General features: G+C 46.1%; 1 protein-coding gene across 2 annotated transcripts in view; it reads left to right on the top strand.

Annotated features, from left to right (window-relative positions):
* Positions 1 to 12474: 12474 nt before the first annotated feature.
* The window catches only part of SLC2A13 (solute carrier family 2 member 13), a 163766-nt gene continuing 151056 nt past the window's right edge, over positions 12475 to 25184 (top strand). For both annotated transcript variants that reach the window (XM_062638326.1, XM_062638327.1), the window contains exon 1: positions 12475 to 13252. In XM_062638326.1, coding sequence (XP_062494310.1) covers positions 12703 to 13252 — 550 coding nt within the window. In that variant the 5' untranslated portion in view covers positions 12475 to 12702. The remainder of the gene's footprint in view (positions 13253 to 25184) is intronic.

Here is a 25184-nt window from a genome sequence, read left to right on the forward strand (position 1 = left end):
GTTGTGCCTTGCAAAGGGCCTGACTCACAAGAAGGCTTGGAACAGATCTTGCTGGAGAATCGTGGGCAGAGCCAGGTGTAGGGCTGACACTTGCAGGCAGGTCTGAGAAACACCCATCTGGACTACACCTTCCTGCAAAGAAACCTGCTCACCTGTGTTTCAGAAGAAGCTCCTCTTATATGCCAGCCTGGGGATTCTTTGATACACAGCTTCACCATCTGATTACATATATGGTTGGACTTCTAAAGCAAGGTCAACCCCAACAGCAAGAGGGAGCATAGGGAAGAATTGTGCCGTAAGTGATTGCTTATGTGTTCCTCTTCTTTTTCTTCAAAGACCATTGTTATTCACACTTTTTTTGCGTTAAAAGCTGCTGCTTGTTGATTGATTCTCCTGACCTAACCCAACCCATCTGGAACCAATGTCTAAAACTTGAATTTTCAGCTGTTTACTCACCATGTCTTTTAGTTTCCTGTCTCATTTTTCCTCCATCTTCACTACTCCAGAGTTTCCAGAAGCCCACAAGCCTGTTTATTTATTTGACTTTCTCCCACTGTACTTCAGGGAGTTTTGACTCCTCTGCTCTTTTTATGCTCTCCTGTTTCTCATTTTTTATTTTCTTCCCTCTCATTCTTACTTTGTTATCTTCCATGTTGCTATCAATGCTAACTTCTCTAATTACGAGTTTTGGAGAGCTGAGTGTAAGAATAAAATAACAATGATGCTTCCTCATAGCTGCCATTGGTCTTGAGCAGTAACCACCCTATTGCTCACAGAACTGTGTTTTTGATAACAGTGGTAAATACATTCACTAAATTGTGTTCCTTGAATAGCTCTTGTTCACTTAGAGATGTTCCACCTCATTGCTGTTAGAAAAATATAGATGAGTTAAACTCCCACTTCTTTATCAGGTGTTTCCCTCTGAAATTGAAGTTATCATAAGAATTAGTATACAGCTGCAGAATGGCAATAAATAAAATCTAAGTGTAGTACTATTCAGTGTTAAGAATGAGCATGCACATTTCAGCCTAGGCAAAGCTTTCATGCTTTCTTAACAGGTTTGCAGTCCCATGGTCTCACATGATTGTGAAGAGTATCGGTCCCATTGCACAACTCAAGATGCAGTCATTACATGTGTTCTGTTATCTCCTCAAGCTCTTTCATTTAAATGCCTCTGTGTGAGCTGTTTGGCTGTATTCCCCTAGGATACCTGTATTCAGGATACCGGTACTATTGATTGACGGTAGGTACCTGCCATTCCTGTGTTAACTGCACACTTTGTGTCACCTACCTGTGTCACTGTCAGAGCTAGAAGCTGCATGTATTCTGAACTACATTGCTAATGTCTTAGAGGGAGTCTGAATACTAAACCAACCTAATATCTCAAATATTTCATATTAACCCATTACTACATAAGCTGCCTATTGCTTTATCTTCTACTGACAATACCATATGGTGCTTTCTGTAAGCCAATATATCACATGTACCTCTGTATTACACACAGGGTACACCTCACAGGAACCTAATTGTTTCTGCAGTAAATGCTTTAGTACAGGCAGCATGCCCAGTCACCTACATGCAGGTGGGTATTCACACCATCTGCTTTAAGCATGTAAGCAGAAGTGCTGAGGCAGGAGCTACAGCTCCCTGTGTAGTCAGCAGAGAAGGTTTTCTGCTCTGGTAAACCAGTGTTCATGAGCGCACACGAGTGCTGATCCCTAATAGGCCAGAGTGCAATATTTCAGTTCATTCCAGTCTCTGTTTTGGAGCAGACAAACTGGGCCTGAGAAAGCTTGGGAATGACTGGGGATAGGTGCTCCCATGACCATTCCCGGCTGGCAGCATGCACCAGTTGTTGGCTTGCATGGTCCCACCAGCACTATGCATGCAAGTTGTCTCAGTAGTCCCTGGCTGTGGCTATCCCGAAGCCCTTCTTTTCTCAGCCTGTGCTGATATGTGCAAAGGCCGGGGAGCACAGTTCACATGGGACAACTGGTGCAAATAAAGGTGCTGGTACTTCAGCCTCTTCTGCGTTGTCTGTTATCATGTTGTCTCCCTCATCCTCCTGCAGACCCAAGTTATACCTGTAGGTATCTCTTTTTGACTTTCTAACCATTATGTCCCTCACTAATTTTGGTTCCAGCTGGGGTTTAGCCTCCTTGATTTTACCCCAAGTACCTGAGCAGTGCTTTTTGCTCCTGCTACTGCTTCCTGCATATTCCCTGTCTGTATTTTAGGTCACTAGGATGGTCCTTGCCTAGACAAATGGGCTGTCAGCTGAGGTTCCATATACTCCTGCACAAGGGGATAGTTAATGCATGAGCTCTCGGTTCTTTTTAAAAACCAATTAGTTCTCCTGGAGACTCTTCTCCTTCACAGCTGCTTCCCACAGCTCTTTCCTGAACAAGTCAGTCTGTGTGCCCAGAGTCTGAACTGCTGCTCACCTTTGCGCTCTGCTCTGCATCTGTCACCTTGGGGCTACTGCAGCCCCATCAGCGCTCTGTGACAGCTCCTGCCCCCCACTCTTCCCTGCTCCTCAGCAGAAGGTAAAGCCAGCATTGGGCAGAAGGCCATGACTGCTCCTCTCTTGCATTTGTATTAGGAACATGTCCCTGCTGCACCTTAAGAACCTCTGGGACTGCCTGCCCAGTGCCATGCTGCTTTTCCATGTATTTGATATCCCCAGCAAAGACAAGGGCTCCAAGCAGGGAGACTTCTAGTTTACAGAAAGCCTCAGCCCCTGCCTCCTCATAATGTGCGATGTGTAATACACATCTGTCACAACCCCAGGTTCCTCCTCACTCTGATCTTGACCCAGAAACTCCCAGTAGGCATGTCTCCAGTTTGATACTGGGGCACTGCTTAGTCAAGGAGTCAACAGAAAGCATGACCTCCTCTGCTCTACTCTGCCTGCCCCTCCTAAATATCCTGTATCAATCCATGCTGACATTCCAGCCATCTGCACCACCCCACAAAATCCCTGTGACTGATAGTAGAGACTCCCTGCCAGGCACTGCACCTCAGTGTGCAGGGGCCTGAGGGAAGCCTCTGAATGCCTGCCTTTTTGATGCAAGCAGAAATGGGATGTGATCAAATCTGCCTTATTTAAGCTATAGTTTGGAGCTGTAGAGAGAAGCAGGTGCACAGATTTTCCACCATCAGTGCGAGCAGCCGGGTACCTTGGAAAGCCTCGAGAAAGAGACCCCATGCGTTTAGCTCCCACCCTTTCTCTTTCACCTAGAGCACTGTCAGAAGTGCCTCCCAGATATATCCAGGACCACCTGGTAGTGTCAGAGTCCTCACTGAACCCACAGGGCCTTTTAAAAGTCAGTGGCATTACTTTGTGCTGAATATCAGCCACTGTTCAACACTTCCTACCAATGGCATTAACCTCCCAAGAGATTAGCACACCCTCATATCAATTACTTTGAAGGGGTCAAGAATCACTATTAATGCAATTTTCATGAGTGTTTAATGTTACATTTGAAATTGTCACTGTGGCAAGTGTGATACTTGTCAGGGAATTTGTTAAGAATGCTAGAGGGAGTTCCATGAAACATTTCACAGAAGACCTGTTTAAAAAATGTAGTAGATTTTAATACTTGCAGCCTAACAAAATAGATTTTAGAAAGATGTCTGTCTACATTGGTGGAAGTAGGGCTTCTGAAGTACAGATACAGAAAGAAATAAGCAAGGAGGCAAATAAAAGTCCTGTCTTGCTGCTGCTCCATCCTGTTTCCCAGCCATGGAAAGTGCTGGCTTTCATCTTCCCCATGCCAGGATGATGTCCTGGCACATATCAGTTGACTTCAGGCTCTCTGTGTGCCTATTTTGCCTTTGCACAGGGAATTCATGTGGTCCAATTTCCTTTCCAAACTTGCTTATCCCTCATTGTACAGTTCTCTCAAAAAAAAACCCACCAAACAAATTTGGATGGATTCACCATCTGTCAGATCCAGAGGGGATGACCAACTTAATGAGTCACTAACTGAATTCCTCTCAGTCATTTGCAACTGGGGATAAAGCACTTTTGTATAGCGAGCGTTCTGCTCAGAGGCAATGCAATGTCAGGGCTGACAGCAAAGCCAGCTTTTAACCTGCTGCTTAAAACATATGGTTTCCACTTCTTGGGACTTTAATTTGATGGTTAGATTTTGCTCTGATGAGATGAGAGCTTATAAAATAGTGAACTCATGCTGGGCCAGCCGTTACTTCCCTGGGATGCAGAATAGCACATAGTCATACATAAGCCTAAAAGCCTTTCTGATTTATTTTCCAGTTTTATTTCATTAAATGATGGACACCTGATGTGCTGGTCTTGTATAATCCCCAGAGGGATTTGCTTTAGAAGTGCTGTCCACCTTTTAGAGAAATGGACTCTCTAAAATCAAATGTGTTTAGGAAACAATGGAATGAAGTGGGTTGGATAGAAGCTGATGTTTTTTCATGTGGCTCTTTTCTTCTTGCATGTCTTTCAGATACACCAGACACTAGGTCTTGAAAGAGAGGGCTGGTCTCTGATCCAAGGAATCTGAGCAGACTGAGAGATGACCTGTTCTTCTTCTGGGCTTATCTGCAATCCTTAAGGAGGCTTCTGTTTGGCAGACAAACAGCTCTGTGTTTGCATACGTTTGTTTGAAGATGCAGTGTTTCCCTGGTATCCTGTGGGTAATGTTCTGCCAAATCCTTGTTTTTTATGCTGCTGGTGTTGTAACTAATAAATGATAACATTTATAGGGTAATAATTCACTCTGGGGCTCCCAACATAAGAGGGATATGATAGGGTTCAGAGGGGGGCTGGAGCAACTCTCCTGTGAAGACGGTCTGAGAGAGTTGGGGCTGTTCAGTTTGGAGAAGAGAAGGCTCCAGGGAGACTTTAAAGCAGCTTCCAGTGCCTAAAAGGAGCCTACAAAAATCTGGAGAGGGACTTTTTGCAAGGGCATGTAGGGGTAGGACAGGGGAGAATGTCTTTAAGCTCAGAGAGGGTAGATTTAAGGAGAAATTCTTCACTATGGATGTGGTCAGGCACTGGCACAGAGTTGTGGCTGTCCCAACCCTGGCAGTGTTCAAGGCCAGGCTGGACGGGGCTTGGAGAAACCTGGTCTAGTGGAAGGTGTCCCTGCCCCTTGGAACTGGATGATCTTTAAGGTCCCTCCAACCCAGACCATTCTATGATGCTGTGATTCTATGGTAATGACTTGAGAAGGGCTGTAACGTGTCAATCCATCTTTTCAAGTACACAAATGTAAAAATTCCAAACTGTACAGTAAAAGTACAAATAAAATTCAAAATTGTACACTAATAGAAGTCTCCATTTTGCACCACCACTAGCTTTCAGCACATGCTGAATTCCCTGATTTTGTAAGCAAAGCATCTAAATGGGCTCCCTGGACAGGGTTATTGCACAGGGGTTAGTGCACACCTATCAGCTTAATGGCTGCAGCCCTGCTCAGGGCACACTTGGATTTAGCAGCTCGCTCTCGCAGATGTTGCTGATGACTCTCAGAGACTCTGTTTCAGTCAAATCTCATTAGATCCTTCTTTTGACAGCCAAAAGCAGAAAGGAATTGTTCTCCTGCCAAAAATTGAGTCCTTGCTCTGAAGCATGAACAAGATGTAGATCTTAAAAATAGAGAGAAAAATGTAACTTAAAAAAAACACGTGTTTCCTACAATTGCATTTCAATGGGTCTGAAGGGGTTTGCTGGAATTCATATATGTAGCATGAAAGAAAGAGCAATGATGCAAAATGTGAGCTCAAACAATTACTTTGGTAAAGTTACCTGGGATTCAAGAAAACCTTAATGGTACTGCTGCCAGCTCTGCTTGTCAGAATGCATGGAATATGTCACACCAACACCCCCCCCTTCCCCCCCCCCAGTAGTAGGAGATGGGAAGGGAAAGGGCTGAGGATGGAATGCTGGGGCTCCTCGTGTTCTGGCCCAACCCAAGGGACTCCCCAGGAGGGAAGGGAAGGGGTTAAGAGCCCTACCGGTGGCACTGTGCATACAAGTGCTTTTGCTTTAGTAATCTGAAGGTGGGGAGAAGAAAAAATTGCTTCAGCAAAGCTGTGTGTTGGGGGCCAAGCTCCATCTGCAGCAACTCATGCCACATGGTGAATGAATTTGTGCCTATTGCCTGTGCTTCTGCATGCTGCATTGGCTGGAGTGATGCAGAAGGAGGAAAAAGGACCCGGGGCATAAGGGGTCCTGATGTGTCACTCAGTGGTGTGCATTCTGCTAGTCCTCTCTCAGTATGTAGTAAGTATGTAGCCTTCACTAGCAGAATGTAGTGCTGTGTCTTGGTTTTGGCTGAGATAATTTTCTTCCTAATAGCTGGTGCAGTGCTGTGTTTTGGCATTAGTCTGAGAACAATGCTGATAATGAACTGATGTTTCAGTTGTTGCTTGGTTGTGCTTACCCTGATTGAGGGCTTTTGAGTCTCATGATCTACCAGTGAGGAGGGGCACAAAGAGCTGCAAGGGAACAGAGACAAGACACCTGACCCAAAGTAGCCAAAGGGGTATTCCATACTGCAGCACCTCATGCCCAGTATATAAATCGGGGGGAGTTACCCACAAGGGACCAATTGCTGCTTGGGTTGGGCTGGGTATCAGTTGGTTAGGTAGTGATGAATTGTATTGTGCATCACTTGTTTTTTTTTCTTTTCCATTTCTAGTTTTATATTCTCTCCCCTTGTTATTTCCCTTATTGTTATTAGTATTACTAGTATTAGTAGCAGTATTATATTGTACTTTAGTTATTGGCCTGTTTTTATCTCAATCCATGGGGTTTACCTTCTTCTGATTCTCCTCCCCATCCTGCCTGGGGAGAATGGGAGGTTTGAGTGAGTGGCTGCATGGTGCTGAGTTATCGCTGGTCTAAACCCTGACGTGCTCTCAGGTCTTTTTATCTCCTGAGCCAAAAAAGCCCCATTGCTGCTCCCATGACTGACACCTCTGAAGATGCCTGTTCCCACTTCTGACACTGCTGTGGCTGAGGGCCGATGGATGGGACCTGACCCAGCAGATGGGGACTGACTGTCTGGAACTCTGTGTCCGGTGCTGGGCTCCTCAGTACAAAAGGCAAGGAGCTACTGGAGAGAGGGTCTAGTGGAGGGCCACAAGGATGATCAGGGGTCTGGAGCATCTCTCACGAGGACAGATTGTGGGAACTGGGCCTGCTAGTCTCAAGAAGACTGAGAGGGAATCTCATTAATGCAGATAAACATCGCAAAGGCAAGGGCAAGAAGGATAGTGCCAGACTATTTCATGGTGCCCAGCAAGAGAACGAAAAGCAATGGCCATAAACTAAAACACAAGTAGTTTCATCTCAACATGAAGAAGAACTTCTTTATGTTGAAAGTGGCAGAGCACTGGAACAAGCTGCCCAGTGGTGTTGTGGACTCTCCCTCTCTGAAGACATTCAAACCCCACCTGGATGCATTCATAGAATCATAGAATCACAGAATGGTTTGGGTTGGAAGGGACCTTAAAACTCATCTAATTCCAGTCCCCTGCCATGGAGGGACACCTTCCACTAGACCAGGTTGCTCAAACCTCCGTCCAGCCTGGATTTGAACACTGCCAGGGATGGGGCAGCTTCTCCAGGCACTCTCTGCCAGTGCCTCACCACCCTCACAGTAAAGAATTTCTTCCTAATATCTCAGTCTCCTTTCTGTCAGTTTAAAGCCATTCCACCCTGTCCTGTCATTACAGGCCCTTGTTTGAAGTCCCTTGGTTACTGCATGTAAGGCAGCCAACATCCTTCAGCTTTGCTTCCAGAGCTGCTCAGTGTCCCCTTACCAGGGTTCTTTCCCATCCCCAAGCTGCAGCAGCTTCAGCCCTGGTCCCTGCAGCACATTACCCACTGGCTGTGACACGTGGCAGGGCACCGACAGCCTCCGGAATCAAACAGATTCCACTGGAGTCAAAACTGGGTTCATCAGTTGCCTGCCACCGGTGCATCGCAGGTACCCAGGTCCCCTGGCTGTCACCTTGCCTTGGCTTTTGCACCTCTTGGGTGCCAGTTCCCCGTGCCCCCTGCACTCCCTCCCTAACACACACAGGCAGAGTGGTTCTGGAGAACTCTTTTTTAATGGAAATGTTTTAATGGAAACAAGAAAAAACACTCATTAACACTGCTGTAACACTCTCGCCCCTCAATGCCTCCCCTCTGCCCTCCGCCCACTCCCCCCATCCCCACCTCACCCCTGCTCTGGTCTATTCCTCCCCTTACACCCTTGGGCTGGCTGCAAGAGCCCTGTGCTTGGTGGATGGCTTTGGCAAGGTGCTCCCACCCTGCTTCATCCCCAGCTTCTCTGTTCTAGCAGCTTGGGACAGCACCACATCCACCTCCACAACCCCCCATGGGGCTCCATCCTGATGGTGTTGAATCCTTCCAGGCTCTGTTTGGCATTGGTGGTCTCTGGGATAGTGCAGCTGGGGGTGAGCAGCTCCTCAGTCACTTGAAGGCATTGGCTGGAGGGCAGCAGGGTTGCTGGGGTGGATATTGCTACCGGGGATGATGTTACTGCCCAGGGGCATCCCCATGGAGGTGACCGTGCCAGAGATTTCATCCGAGCAAACTGCTGCACCAATGTGCCCATAGCTGGGGATGGATTTCAGCAGCACCAGGGTGGCTGGGGGCACTGCTCTGCTCTGACAGTCCCTTGGTTGCTGCATGTAGGGCCACCAATATCCTTCAGCTTTGCTTCCAGGGCTGCTCACTGTCCCCTTCCCAGGGTTCTTTCCCAGACCCAGCCCTAAGCTGCAGCAGCTCCAGTCCTAGTCCCTGCAGCGCAGTACCCGCTGGCTGTGACATGTGGCAGGGCACCACCAGAATCAAACAAATCCCATTGGAGCCAAATATGTCAGCTTTCTACAATCACCATTATCCTCACACTTTTCCAGTACTAATACTGTAACACTTCCTATTTGTTAAGCAGTTTATCTCCTAACACTTGAGCAGTAGGATTAAATGCATGGTGTCAGTAGGTTCCTTACTCATAAATTCCAACATTACTTTCATTTTGAAAGGACAGTACAGCAGAGGTAAAGTGTCGTCCCAGGATACAAATTCAGATAGCCAAGGTAGGGGTTAAATAATTGGTTAAAAGTCACCCTGCAGGCCAGGCCAGGCAGGATTTAAAGTCCCACGTAACAGCATCCAATTGCGGAGAGCTTATGTATCTGAAGGGAGACTTTTGTTGAGATACTGGAATAGGGTTTGATCAGGATCTGTGTGTATAAAGGAGAACCCATGCAAACACTGGAAGGATCACAAACATCTGAACTGCAGTGGGAGCTGAGAGAGATACATGCAGATAAGTGAACAAAACAGCTCTAGTGAAAACGGATGGAGGAGGAATGTCATATGAGGATCAGAAAACCATGGACTGTATCTGAAATCATCCTCTTTCCAAAGAGTCCAAACAATGCTGCAAGAATGGGATGAACTATGAAACAACAGGAAGTTTTCAGACAATACACACTTATTTCAAATTGTTTCTAGAGTTAAATTCCTATTTGCAGTTTCTGGTTTTGTTTTTTAAACTAGAGTGCTCCTTACAGTCCCAACCTTGCATTACCAGTACATACCTGCTCAAGAAATGGGTATGATCCAGGATCAGGGTTTGTGTCTGGTCAGAAGGAAGAAATACATTTTGTATTCCATATTCCTCAGCACACTGATAACATGTAATTCTGTGTAGAGAGAAGATGTCAGACACTATACAAACTGCTGCTATAAACAGGATTTGCTGATTTTTTTTTGCATATTCAGCTAGGTTGTTTCCCTCAGCCCGGCATAGTGGTATTACTCAACTTACACAGCAGCTCTGCTTGTGGCAGAATAATGTATCAGGGCAGATTGCTTATCAGAGTTTAAGGCATCATAACACTAAGAAGAAATTAGTTTAGGTGCCTAAAAACACAAGATTGTGAACACAGTATTGCTAAAGCCCAGTTTCCTGTTAAGAATCCATCTTTTCCCCATTTAACCTACAGTCTTCTTGAGAGGCAAGAAAGAGAAGTAAATCCTTCTGTGCTGAAGCAAGTCTGTGACTTGGGCCTCCTGCCTACTGGCTGAGGCTATCAACCATCAGGCTACCACACAAAAACCTACAGCATCTCAGCATGTGCCTCGGTTGAAGTCTCCAGGAGATGCAGGCACTCATCCACCTGGTTCTCAGTGCCAGCACAGAGCAGGAGCTGTTCAGGTCTGGGGGAGTTCTGGGCACACGCACAGATCACTCAGTAGCTTCTGGAAGACATTTTTTGATGTATACCTTGTATTAGCACCATAAAAGCAGTAAAATTCTGTAATCATTCCTGCTCTCTGCTGGACCACAAGAAACTGAGTTTCTTAAAGCTGGACCAGTTCTTTGATCTAGTTCACAACATCACCTGTCAAACAATTGTGCAAATGCACTTTGAAGGAGAGAATGAGGCAGTGCTGTGAATCTAAACAGTGCTTCAATTAAACATGTCATCTCTTGAAAGTGTAACATCATGCCTAAAATCTACCCAAATACTTTGTTGGATCTGGTCCCCATGTCTCAGCTACTAATGATACCAACTATATGTTGCATTACTGTGAAATCATTCATAACTCAGCTCTTATAATGAAATCCAGTACTGTGGGGAGTTGACCACAATAATGAAAAACCACACACAAGCCAAACAAATCCTCCCTCTTTATCATTAAGTCAGTCTGCAGTGGAATGTATCCCACAGCTGAACTTCTTTGTTGTATTTCTTCAGGGAATCTTTTAAGAGAGAAGCTTGATGCATGATCTGATGAGAAATGACATCTGCTTGTTATTGTGCTAGGCCTGCAATGGGGGAACGAACAGCGGGAGAAAGCAGCTTTTTGTTAGTTCTCTTGAGTCTGTTAACTGTAACACAGTTATGCCTCCAGCTTCTGAGCTGGTTGTTAAAAGGACAGGTTGCTTTTGTGACAGCCAACTGTTGTGACAACATTCTGTGAAAGCATTCCCTCTAGCTGGCTAGGGATTTGGTGTGAATACTCTGTGTTTAATGCACTCTGTCCCACATTTTTTTCGTTTAGGGGTTACATATAAAAACTATTGAGTGCTGCTGCACTTGTTGGGCAAGTCTGGAGGCTTCTGAAAGATCAGACCCTCTCCTGATGGCATAGCAAAGTAAGCCAGTCTGATCCTGGGGAGCCAAGGGACCTGAGGGACTGTTCCACGTAGCACAAGGTAATTTCATTGCTGATGCTACAACTTGAAACTGTTTCTTGCTCTAGTAGGGGGTCGGGCCCTAATGGTCTTTACAGGGATAAGGAACGCTTTGTGCCAGTCAAACCATATCCAAATCTTGATTAAAAACATTTAAATGTTAATCTGTATTTAATTTTCACTTAGTCCAGGCTTCTCACATGCTCAAACATGGAAGCTGACCATAAATATTGTATTTATAAATGCACTGCTACATCTGTAACTAACTGCATTAACTCCACAAACAACTGTTATTACCATTCATTTGAGTAACTACTGCTCACTCTTTTGTTCGGCACTATCCGGACACTGGCGCTGCACAACTTTCTCTGAGGCAGCCGCTGTGTGCAGCTGGCCACGCTGGACTGCTCCCTCTTCTGATGTTTAAACTCATGTGGCTACTCCTGCTCGCAGGGGTGTAGGCCGGGATAACTGAATTCCCGCAATTCTCCACCTACCAGCTGGCTTCATTACAGGGATCTTTACAGAAGACCGTCAATCCAGGAGGAAAGTTTTGTTTACTTCGGGGTGTGCCATTATACATACAGTGAAGCACAAGTGGTAACGTCTGATGTCACTTCTTTTCCCACCGCGTCCCCAGGGTGCCGGGCTGGCTTTCAGGAACGCGGCCCCAGGAACCGCCGCTCCTGCAGGCAGCACCCCCGGGCCCGATCTCCGTCCTCATCCTGGTGGAAGTCCCGTCTGGAAGATGGAATTATCAAACCGCTAGTCTTTACTTTAAGCACACACACGACAGCAAGCTCAAACTTCCCTTCCATAGGTAGCAAACCCCCTCTGAACTGGTGGCGGGGCTGTCCCGCAAGCGCACGCCCCGTCCCAGAAGCACCTCCGCGGCGGGCTGGAGGAGCTGCATCCAGGCTCGCGGGGCGGCTCTGGCGATGCCCGCCCGCCCGCCCGCCCGGAGCTGGCTGCCTGCCTTCTTTCTTTCTTTCTGCCTTCTTTCTTCCTCCCGCCTGCCTTCCTTCCTTCCTCCCTTCCTTCCTCCCTCCCTCCCTCCTCCTCCTCCGCCTCCTCCGGCCGGCAACTCCGGGCCCCTCAGCTGCCAGCACCGCTGACGGTGAGCGGGCGGAGCTGGCGGCGTCGTGGCGCTCAGTACGCAGGCGCCGAGAGCTGCGCTTGCGCAGTCCTGCGCGCCACGGCGGAGCGGGGAGGGGACGACCGGACCCGCCTTCTGGCGTCCTCCGCTGTCCCCGCCCGCCTCCGCCTCCAGCTCCGCCCGGGCGCTGGGAGCGGCAGCCGCGGCGGGTAACTTCCCCTCGGTCCGTCCGGCCGCAGGCACTATGCGACCCGGCTGAGAGCTGCCCGACACGGGCGGGCGGGGCGAGGGCGGGCGGCGCCAGAAGCAATAACAGCAGCAGCAGCAGCCCGCCGCCGTAGCTAGAGCCGCCCGAGAGCTGCCCGCCGCAGCCCCCTGCGCTCCCCCGGCCGGGGCAGGAGTCCCATGTCCCGCAAGGCCAGTGACAATGTGGAGTACACTCTGCGGAGCCTGAGCAACCTGATGGGCGAGAAGCGGCGGCGGCAGGCGGACGGGTCCGCCGGCTCGAGCTCGGTGGCGGCGGGCGAGCGGAGCCTTATCGCCGCCGAGTCGTGCTCCAGCCTCAACAGCGCGGCGTCGGGCGGAGACCTGGAGCGGGCGGCGCGGCGGCAGTTCCAGCAGGACGAGACCCCCGGCTTCGTCTACGTGGTGTCGGTTTTCTCCGCGCTGGGGGGCTTCCTCTTCGGCTACGACACCGGCGTGGTGTCGGGGGCCCTGCTCCTCCTGAAGAGGGAGCTCAACCTGGACGCGCTCTGGCAGGAGCTGCTCGTCTCCAGCACGGTGGGCGCCGCCGCCCTGTCCGCCCTGGCCGGCGGCGTCCTGAACGGGCTGTGCGGCCGACGGCCCTGCATCCTGCTGGCCAGCGGCCTCTTCATAGCGGGGGCCGGCGTGCTGGCGGCCGCCCGCAACAAGGAGACCCTTCTGGGGGGACGCGTGGTGGTGGGGCTGGGCATCGGTGAGTGCACCCGCCGCGCTCCCCGGGCTGCGCCTGCTGCAGCCCGGTGCCGGGGCACACACCCCGACGGGTTTAACTGAACCTAAAGCCCGCCGGTCCCTGCGCGCCCACAGCCCGTTTATGTAAGGCAGCCCCCACTGCCTTACAAGTAAGGGGCTGCGGCGGCGTGCGGGAAGGGAGAGTGTGAGTGGTGTGTGTGTGCTTGTCCTCCTTCGGCTCTGCTTACAGGTGGTGTAGCTCGGGCCCGTTACAGGAGAGTCGTCTGGTTTCACTATGAGGAGGTCTGGCATGCGTTCTGCAAATTCATCTGTAGGGTGGTCTGTAGGTGTCAGCAGTTCACAGTGAGCTTTGCGTTGGGGGGTTCTGGGAAGTCAGGGGCGAGGAGATCCCTGTCTCTTTAAACTGTAAAAACCTCTCTTCTGGTTCCCTGCACATCTTTTGCTTTCCGTTGGGCACTAGAGGAATGCTTCTGAGACAAAACGAGGTAGCAGTCTCTGGTCAAATGAGATGACACCTGCTTTGGATTGCATTAATAGCATTCCACAGAACTGAACATGAATCGCTACACTTAACCTGTCTTCCTACATGCGTTGCATAACTTGCAAGCAGTATGCTGTGGTATAACTTTATAGTCGTCCCAAAGAACTTGGAAGTGATGAGGAGTGTTTTCTCTCACCTTTGAGACTGGTTTCTGTGCTGGCTAAATCCTAAATATACCCTGAATTTTGGTTGCTCTTCAGCTGCCATCCTGTCAGGCAGTAATTTGAATTGCACTCAGCCGCAAAGATGCGCTGTGTGAGGTTATTCAGAGTCCCTGTATAAAAAAAAGAAAGTAAGTCTTCCTTATTGTGATCTTGCAGCCCTTCCTATCTAAAAGCATGAGGACAAATTGAGAATTAGACTTGGTCTAGAGAGAATTAGACCTGTACGTAACAAAGTTCTGCTTCTTAGTATTGAATAATCTTTTGAATTTTCTGGCTTGCTACAGCATGCTTGCTGTGATGCACTTTGTGGTCTTATTAAGGAAGAAAAGTTAGTGACTCATAACAAGGGCTGTCAGAAATAAAACTCTCCGTCCTTGGAAGGGCTTGTGCTGGTTTTCCTGTGCAGTAAAAGACATCTTCAGGTTGCAGTTTTTCTACCCCGAGTTGGGAGTGTGCTTTTTTTAATTTTTTAAATGCTGCCTCTCTGCATTTATGTTTATCAATACTTGAGACTGCAGGTTGTTGGTAACATTTGTTATAATGTTCAGGGGATAAGAAAACTAAATTTGACTATGAGCTAGCAGAACAGGTATTTTGATGGCCATACGTAGCACATGTGTTTAATCTTGGATACTAAAAATATCAAATTTGTGGTATTCCTGTGTTTTAAAAGCCTCTCATGTTCTTTGGTGACTATAACTGGTTACACTGACAACTTCTGGGGGAAGAGAAAGGAAAAGGTGGGTGGTTTGCTTGACTCTCTTGTGTGTGTGTCTTGTAGAGAGATACATAGGTATAAGACAATAAGGCATAAGACAGTCTTGGGATTGTCTTATAGGTGTGCAAATAAATGGCATTGGTGGTGTTGGAGGGAGTTGAGACTCGATGCCTAATATAACAAATATATAGACCACAGAAATGGAAATTGGGAGCTAGGGTTTCTTCTTCCGTACAGCCATAGATCTTGTGTGCTCTGGGTCTGTCTTTGGCCTCTTTCCACACTGGGGAAAGAGGTGGTGGTTCTGCTGGGGCTCCAGAGGGTGAAGCAAGACTGAGAAATGCTCTGAGAATTTTGGAGCACAGAGACACTGATTTAAAAAACACGGTATTTTCTCCTTTTTATCAGAGGTTGCTGCTCTTTATAGGATGGAGAAAAAGCATTACCAGAAACAAAGCATTACTTTAAGTTGCTGTCACTGAAGCATCACCAGAGACTCCAAGAAGTGTGGAGTCCAATCCTAACAAGGTTCATTTTACAAAAGAAAAAATGTGATTCAAACCTGTTCACATACAGCAAACTGCAACAATCTCCACATTGAATCCCCCACCAGAGGGAGCCTGCATAATTTAATGAAAGCATTAGAAACTGGTGGAACTTTTAACCAGTTTCTTCATTTTCTTGTCTTGGAGCCCTCTGACTGTCATTTTACAGCCCACAGTGGGCAAGAACCTCCTAGTGTTGGTGTAAGGAGGTCGCTCAGTAATGTGACAATTCAGAGACAGTGTCAACTGCTGCAATGGTGTGATGGTGTAGTGTTATAGAATGCTTTCCTGTCTGCAAACTGCTAAAAATTGCTTAGCTGTGTGTAATTTTATACATTTTTGAGGTCTCTTTCCTGTAGCTCTTTGCCAGTTGCACATCAAGGGATCTACTCCAGAAATACGTGTTTGCTTGCATTTAATAAAGTAATTACTGTGTTATGAGCAGTTTTGTGGTGCTGTAAAAGCAGATGAGATGCAGTGATGGTTACCTATGGGACTTCGATCTGCCTTCGCTGGTACAGGGTGGATCTGCGCTAACAGTGTCCATGTGAGAAACCAGCCATCTTTCTCATGAGTGTGATTTATAGAGGGCTACAGTTAAAACTCTCAAGGATGAAAACCACAGGGTATTTGCAGAAATGAGGAACATCTGTCACTTGTCTGTCTTGTCTATTTCTTACCATACAGCTGTTTTGATATAGAAAACCTTTTCTCCCCAGCAATTACAGAAGGAGATATTTCTGGAAAATAAAGACCTTCCCTCAAGGACAAGCCAAAGTCCTCTTTTATTGCAAATGTAGAATATATTTTTTTATGGTTGGAACCAGTTATGCTCTCCTCCCTAGTGTAAATACAAAATATAGGGAGTGCAGAAAAAAAAAAGAAAGGGAAGCCACATTCAGCATGAGTTTAGGATATGCTGAGACCTTTTCAGGTCTGAATTTCTAAATACGCAGTTTGTGACAACATCAGGCAAAATGGCTTAAGAAAAGGTTATGGCCATCATTCCTTCCTCCACACCCACCCCTTCCCAAGCAGCTCTGGTGTCCTTGACTCTTTAGGAATTTGACTGAGCCTCATGTCAGGAATGCAAATGTGGGTAAAATTCAGACATGTAGGAAATTGGATCACGTGTTCAGTTGTGTGTTACAATGAGCTTAGCTAGGAAAATTGTCATTGGTACAAAGCATATATGGACCTTTTGCTTCTGATAATGCTGAAGGCCTTACCCTGTTGCTGACAGGTGACCAGTCACTCTTGGTACGGGATTGAGTGCCAACATAGGTTTGCCCTGTGTTGGCTGCAGTAGTTCACATGCTTGGTAGGAAACGTTCACTTGGCTCATCTTTGACCTGTCCTACCAAAGCCTGAGGACAAGTCAAAACTGAGACAGCAAAGATAAGAGCTAATTCTACTGAATTAGAGAGAAGGGAGATGGAGAGCACGCACTGGAACTAAATGTTAAGAAGGGATTATAATAAATACCTATGTTGGCAAAGTCACTTGTTTCTTAGACTGTGATCAGCCCAGTGTCCTAATTTTGCAGTCAGTTGTCTGAACCCATCAGCCAGATGGGTTTCAACAGTTTGCCAATCTGCAATGGGAGCAGTTTATCTTCTGTCATCTGAGGATGCTGAAGGTTTTCAGCCTGCAGCTGATGTACGTGGGTGTTGACGTGGTGTTTCAGGTAGTGTGCTGTTCAGATCACTTTTTTCAAGAACACTGGGGTACCAGCTGTGGAAAGAAAGCTGTCTGAGCTACACAGTGTTTAGGAAGTGACAGAATTAAGCTTGCTTGTGCAAAGTTGATCTCTATCTTAATGTACAGTCATTAGCTGGATGATTAGATTCCCCTGCCTTGTTCAGCATGCAGAATAGATGGTGCTCAATTAATGATCAGTTCTTCAGTGTTTTGTTTTCTTACTCAACGTGCAGCTTAGGCGTTGCACACACTACCCAAGCTCTGGTGAAACCAGTTCTTAGGATGACTGTGTGTGCATGCACTTATTTATAAGGTCTGCAATGAGATGGACCTAACTGGCTGGTTGTCTTGTCTTCTGTCTGATGTCCGTCTTTGCTAGTGCATGATGTATCTTCACAGTGTGAGCTTTGTACTCAAAATGTCTGTAGTATTTTTATTTTGAAGGCTGTATTTGGATGTGACATATGTAGTGTTCCTGGTAGCATCTTTATACTGTGTATGTAGGTCATTTTCTGAGCAGAGAAAACAAGACTGCACAGAATTAGGCAGGAGTAAAAAGTGCTGGCATATTGTTCAGGGCTCCCCTGGTGGGACTGGCTTCTACTGACAGTAAGGTCCAGTAACAAATAACAAAAATAACCAAGTTTAACAAGAGGACTTGCATCACATAGTACCAGCTCTGTATTACCTTTACAGGTACAGTGGTTAAGTAAAGGTGCACCGTATCAGCTGCACTACCATGTATTCTGTGAAAATAGTGAAGGATACCTGGTATGACATGTTGGCTATTAAAGATGAGGCTATGTATGCTGTTTGGAGTTTTTATTATTATTTTATTTTAGTGTACTGCTGAGCTTTTTCAGGTGCTGTGTATTTTTATCTTGGAAGAAATCACAGATTAGTCTCCCCCACTTCCCACCCCTCCCTTGGGAAGCTCGAAAGCTTCAGTCTGTATAAGGTTTTATAAGTGAGTGTCTACCAGATTTTTTTAAAGGAGCTTATACCTCAGTACATTTTGGAGGGGGAATTCACCCTCAGCCCCCAAATATGCTGCGCTGCTTCTGGCAGATGCTTGTAATTTTCAATCCAGGGATTCATAGCAAATTATAAAATACATTGTAGAGTTCTTGTTCTAGATGAGTGTGTAGTCATTTTACTTCTTTAGCCAAACTGTTGTTCTGTGGATGATCACAGAATGGTTTGGGTTGGAAGGGATCTTGAAGACCGTCCAGTTCCAACCCTGTACCATGGGCAGGGACACTTTCCACTAGACCAGGTTGCTCTAAGCCCTGTCTAACCTGGCCTTGAACACTGCCAGGGGTGAGGCAGCCATGGCTTCTCCAGGCACTCTTTGCCAGCGCCTTGGCACCCTCACAGGAAAGAACTTCTTCCTAATATCTAATCTCAATATACCCTCTGTCAGTTTAAAGCCATTCAAGATCCTTGTCCTGTCACTCCATGCCCTTGTAAAAAGTCCCTCTCCTGATTTCTTGTCAGCCCCTTTAGGCACTGAAAGGCTGCTCTGAGGTCTCCTCTGAGCCTTCGCTTCTCCAGGCTGGACAACCTCAACTCTCTCAGCCTGTCTTCATAGCAGAGGTGCTCCATTTCTCAGAGCATCTTTGTGGCCCTCCTCTGGACTTGCTCCGACAGTTCCATGTACTTCTTACTTTGGATGCAGTACTCTGGGTGGGGTCTCACCAGAGCAGAGTAGAGGGGGAGGATCACCTCTCTTGACCTGCTGCCCATGCTCCTTTTGAGGCAGCCTGAGACATGGTTGGCTTTCTGGGCTGCTGGGTCATGTTGAGCTTCTCATCAGCCAATACATCCAAGTCTTTCTGCTCTGAGCTACCCAAAATCCATTCTCTGCCCAATCTGTATTTGTGCTTGGCCCTGACCCATATATAGGACCTTGCACTTGGCCTTGTTGAACTTGCTGAGCCCACCCCTCAAGCATGTCAAGGTCCCTCTGGATGGCATCCATGCCCTACAGCATGTCTACCACACCACACAGCTTGGTGTCATCGGCAAACTTGCTGAGGGTGTACAGAGTCCCACTCCATGTTGCCAACAAAGATGTTGAGCAGTGCTGGTCTCAGTACTGACCCTGAGGAACACCACTCATCACTGGACATAGAGCTGTTGACCACAACTCTTTGAGTGTGACCATCCAGACAGTTCCTTATCCACTGAACAGTCCATCCATCAAATCCAGGCCTCTCAGTTTAGAGACAAGAATGTTGTGTGAGGCAGTGTTAAATGCTTTGTACAAGTCCAAGTCGATAATGCCAGTTGTTCTTGCCATATCCACCAACACTGTAGCCTGATTGTAGAAAGCCACCAAATTGGTTACGCATGATCTTGTCCTTAGTGAAGCCACATTGGCTGTCACCAGTCACCTGCTTGTTTTCCATGTGCCGTAGCCTAGTTTCCAGGATGATCTGCTCCATGATCTTGCCAGGCACTGAGGTAATACTGACTGGCCTGTAGTTCCTGAGGTCTTCCTTTCTTCCCTTTTTAAAAAAGAGTGTTACGTTTCCCCTTTTCCAGTCAGTGGGAACTTTTCTATGCTGCCATGACTTCATAGTAGCTTAGCCAGCTTGATGCAAACTCTTCTAAAATGTATTAATGCTCGTGATATTTGAAGATACGAAGTTTTAAAAAACACTCGTTCCTGTTCTTTGCATTTCTGATACTCTGATTTGTTGGAAGCTTGAGACGTAGTTTTATTAGTGATTTATTGAAAGCAAGTGCCTGTTCTGAAGGTGAATTTTTCATGGGTGGTTTCTCATTTTGTTTATATACCTTGCCACTGAAGCTGGGTTTCTTCACTCAGGGTGTATGTCCCTTCTTCCTTCACAAGTCCCTTACAGATGTGCTGTCTGCATGTGTGAATCATCGTGCCGTGACCTCAGAGCCCCCTACACGTCTGGCTGGCTGTGGATAGGCCATGGGATGTGTTCCCACAAAATGTGTTCGCACCTCCCCCTTCTTCTCTTTTTTGGCTAAATAGCAAGGGTGCCTGCCTCTTCTGCAATTGGGGACAGTGTCCTTCTCACGTTCCTTACATTCGAGCATCAAGTCCTTGTTTGAAGTCCCATGTGTTCCCTAGGGATTACTCCTGAGCTGACTCTCCTGGGAGTTCAGCTATCTCTGCCTGTGGATGTTGTGTTAGTGGGCACTGAAGCAGCCATGTGAATTAAAAGAATAAAAAGTGTATTTTTATTGATATAGGCAACTTTTTACCTTGGACTTTTATGTCTCAGGGATGTTCTCCCCATCCCCTAAAGATAGGTCTTCCAGTTGTGTATATTAAGGAGCTTTCATCCCAGCTTCTCTACTTGAACTTTTCTTCTCTGCTCCCTGTTTTTGCAAGTGTAATTCAGCAAGGGAGCAGCTCTCTGGAGGTTTGTCCTCTGTGGCTAATATGAAGGGCTTCTTGGTTCACATTAGAGCATGTTTTCCAGAAGCACCTGTCACCAACCTTAAGGCACGTAATTTGCTAGTGAGCATTTTACATCTACTTGTGCTCCTGAGTGATGAGACAATTTTAAGGCAAACCCCCCCCCCCTTCCAGGCAGTGTGGAAAACCCTGATAATAGCTGATGCTTTTAGCACATGGGCTGACAGGCACTCAGTGAGACTGAAGGGAGAAGTGGGGTTTCCCTAGGAAGCAATTGCTTCAGGCTTCACATCTAGAACTTTCTGGTCTCTTTTCAACCCCATGTATTTGGGAATGTCTGAGTTTTCATAGGGCTCATGCCAACTGGTAGCATTGAGGAACTTTCTAATCTAATCAACAGCCAGCCAAGCCCATGCAGCTGCACGCTCAATTATCTCTGAGGCAGTAATGAAGTGATTGTTCAACTCCAGATGATAGATGCAAAACCAGAAGATGCCTGAACTGATGGAGGACCTGCTGTATAAACAAAAACGTATCCAAATTTAGAGTCACCTGGCATTGCTCATATTTTCATTGTCTAGACAGATTTAAATAGCTTTGGAAATCTATACTGTAAGTGGAAGCCCTAAGGCAAGAGTTTTGCAGCCTTTTCCCAGAAGTGGGAGTTTCTGCAGGCTAACCTTTTCTGTCTTGGACAGAAGCAAGGATAACAGCCCTTCTGTTTCCCTTTTCCTTTGGTCAGGAGCCTCATGTGCATGGTTTTCTCCACTGTTGCTTCTCTTGCAAGCTTTTCAGGGAAGCAGATCCAATAATTGTGGTTTTAAAGTGCCTATGGACATAATCACATTAGCAAAGAAGATTATTTTCCAGCAGCTGAAAGGAAGTATTAAGGATGCCACAGTTCTTCTATTTTCCTGTTATAGTCTGGAAACACAGGGGAATGTGTTCCAAGTTGGAAAAGAGCTTCCCTGGTATTACACATGTTGTATTGCCCATGCTGTGGGGCATGTGGTCACCTAAGTTGGGAATGCAATTTGGTGAGTGCTGCTCTGACAGAAACATTACTGTAGTGATCACTGGCACGTGCTTGTGGAAGAAGGCTTTAATTTCTGGTTGCTCATAAGAAATTCTCTCCTGTTCATTCTCCCAAACACTTGTTCTGTGCAGAAGGGCACAGTAACCCTACAAAGCCTTGAACCATCTACCTTGCTTAAGTAACTTCTGGTAGTTTTGCAGGTGTGTCTTTATAGTTTTAGCACTCCTGCTCTTGGTTCACCAGATAAGAACTTTGAATTTAGGCCCACTTGAAAGCACCAACGATTAAAATTTTAAATCCATCTTGAACTGATTTTGCCCCTTGTGAATAGGTGGATGTAGGATTTGGGGATTGGTTTTGTTTGGTTGGTGTTTTTTTCTTTTTTGTGTGTGTTTGTGTTGGGTTTATCCAACCTGTTGGTTGTTCCTGTCTGACTGTCATCTTTTCTTCATGCTGACAGTCATAAAAACATTAAGGTGACCTGAAGTGTCATTAAATGACTTCATGTTGTTATGGTTGATGCATTACTATCAGAGCAGTAACATAATTTCATAATCAATCAAGCACATTTATTGTAATGAAACCGAAAAAAGCAATCTAGGTGTTGCTGGTACTTGAAGATGATGGCAATAATCTTGATTGCTGTCCTGCTCTGAGCTGTCTTCTGCAGTTCAGCCAGGTCCTTCTGTGACATCTGTCCCACTTCCAAGGGCAAGAGAGGAGCGGAGCTACAGGTGTTCCTCCTTTTCCCTAGTGCAGAACCAGAGCAAAGCTGCTGTGCCCAGAGGAGTGGGAAGGAAGGAGTACCAGTGTCCCCATATTCCCATGCCCTGCAGTTCAGTTCAGCTTCCAGTGCTGATGGAAACAGGGAGATCCTATTCCCATCCCTTTGTTTTTCCTTCCTTCAATTACTGTTGACTCTTGGCCAAAACATGAAATAGTACTACAGTACTGGGCAGGTATCTGTGATTGTGTGGGGTTTTAAACCAATATTATGAAAGATTCAAACAGTATGGCCATTACTTTTTTATGTCTCTAATTCTGGAGGAGCTGGCAGTATTTAACCTGGAGAAAATATAGTTGTTGATTTACTGTCTCTTCAGCTGCACATTCACAAATGGATAGGCAGTCAGGATACAGTAATTTCTTTAGGGAAGAGTTGGATGATCTTGAAGAAACTATCTTACAAGCATGTTGCAGTTTTCTTTTGTGCTGCTGAACCGGCAGTTGTAGCATGGGCTTCACATTCTGCCATTCAGCAGCAAAAATCACCAGGGAATTGTGGAAGAAAAAGAAAAGCTACTATCTTAAAGGTGAAAGAGAAAGCTGAAGCGAAAGCTGTATATTGAAGCTGCCAAATATACTTAATAAATTACTTATTCCCAAGCTTTTTAAGGGAAAAATGGTAGATAACCAAACATATTTCTGAAAGCTGTGGTAATGAGGCTGGGGCAACTTCAGAAATCTGGAAAGATAACTGAAGTGCAGAGCCAGTGTGAGGTGTTGGAACAGGGAATGTTTGAACATTTGCCCACATTGTAAATTTTGTTGAACTGTGAGGTTAAGAAGATTAAAATCAAAGGGACTCGTCACTAAGTACTTGCTCTTTTGATTTGGTTAGTTAAATTTTTTAGGGTTGTTGGTTGGAGCTATGATGGATCCTGGGGCGAGTCTAACATCTGAGAAAGACAGTATGGTAATAGACAAGCTAGAGCATGGTAAGCATGGAGGAAGTACTGGTTAAGGCCAAAGCCGTGTGTACGTTAAGCATGCGCTTCAGTGAAAGTTTATATATAAGTGACCTTTTTTGTTTGTTCACATGTCCTTGATTATCGGACTGTTGAGGTCAGTACTAGCTATGTCAGCACAGGAAGGGGAATCTGCCTGAGGGGGAAAAGGTAAGTCTAGTTTTATTCATGGAGTTCAGCTAAGCCTTCTGCCTCATAGGCTCCTTGTTCCTGCATTAATCACAGGCACTGCTGACCTCACCAGTCCAACTCACATTGGAACAGCTTGTGCAGATGGAAAGCCAGAGCTACCTGGATAACTTCAGGATCCTGAAGCAGGAGTGGAAAAGATTAAGTGTTGCACATAGGCATTCAAGATGTTTTAGCCCTGGAATTCAACCACTGTGGTAATATTTTGAGCTGAATACCAGGGTCTGGGTTTGTGCTGTATGTAGTTCTTGGGTAGGAGGAGAAACAGGCACTGAATGTAGATCTTTTCTCTTGTGATGATTGACTGGCATGTTCCTGGAAAAAAATCATTGGTGCATATAGCAGAAATCTGGGCACACATTGAGTAGAGCATTACACAAATAACATCAACTTCCCTTTTAGTGGGAACTATATTTTACTAAATTCTTTGAAAATTTGGACAAGAAGGTACTGTTTATCTTAAAATCTAACCCTGGGGCAGGGCACAATAGTCACTTAACTCCTGTATGCTCTACTTCTGCACATCTTACTGCTGTGCAGGTTAAGGGCTTCCCTCCTCTCCTGACCCTTGTCTGCAGTTTTACTAGCTAGGGTAAACAAAATATTATCATGTTCAACACTGTATGTGCTTCTGAAAGAGCTGTAGTTTCAAGGCATAATTTTTAGGTCAAGATTTCTTGTTTTGCCTTTTTCTTTTGTGTCTGCTGATCCTGACTTTAAAGGAAGAAAAAAATGCAGCTTGTGTTTTATCTTTGATTCTGCCTGTTCTCACCTATTTCTGAGTCTTCCTTCCCTGGAGTCAAAAGCTGTTGTAACACTCTGCAGGACCTCTCACTGATTCAAAATTAATTGTTTTGCCTGACACCCAAGTACTATCTGGGCGATTAATCATTATCCTCTTAGATGTGGAGTGCTCCCTTGCACAGAAGGGAAGAGTGCTCTGAGCTTATGAACACAGCAGTGCAGAGAAGGTTTTTCTACATAGCTTGAGAGCAGGCCTGTCTCTTCTGTAATACCAATTGTATCTTCAGCAAGATGTCAGCCACCTTTTAGAATAGTTATGTTTATTCTGTTCAGAAGTTAATTCTCAGTAATTCACCCTGTAATGGTGAAACTTCCAAGGGACTGTGTGCCTGTTTTCTGGTTTTCTTCACCTAGAATTTTAACCTATTTCTGTCTGGCTTAATAGAGCCTGCTGATGGTCGTACATACTGTTATCTTTCATCCAGGAGTATGGATTTGTGTGTGTGACTGTTTCAGATGGGTTGCTGAGGCATAAATCCCTATGGCTGTGTGCTGGTTGGATGAGGGCAAGCCTGCCCTGCTGCTTGGCGTGCTGTCTCAAGATTTTGTATTGATTCTGCTTTTCTTCACAGAGGCTCTTTTCCCGGATACATGAAATGAAACTGTGCATGCTGTCAGACTACACAGGTTCTCAATTTGTCTAGCTCTGATGGCTTCTTACTCCCAAGTTTCTCTTATGAGGGAGCTTAATTTGAACTGGGATATAGGAAGACACACTCTTTACACTGGTGCAAAGAAGGGGGATCTGGAAGTGTGAGTGCTGAAGTAGCACTACTTGAAGCTCAGTAACTCATCTCCTGCCTTTCATGCCCCATGGTGGTGAGAAGGAATGTCTGATCCAGGCCTCCTAGAGAGTCATGTTGGGAAGTAGGAATCCAGACATCTGGAGAACTCTGTGTGCACATGCAAAGGAAGAATTGAGTATTAAAATAGAATTATATTAGTGGATTTTTTAATTAGGGGTTGTTTGTATTTTTGTGGTGCAAAAAAATGGGATTGAAGGTGGCCATGCAAGACAAGACTGTACAACAGTTGCACAGATTTTCAGGATTAGTGTGTTGGGAATGGATGGGACAGTTGTGCTCTG

Source organism: Pezoporus occidentalis, unplaced genomic scaffold (genome assembly GCF_034315485.1).
Source record: "Pezoporus occidentalis ecotype Australia unplaced genomic scaffold, CSIRO_AGI_Poc_V1 ctg56, whole genome shotgun sequence".
NCBI lineage: Eukaryota > Metazoa > Chordata > Aves > Psittaciformes > Psittacidae > Pezoporus > Pezoporus occidentalis.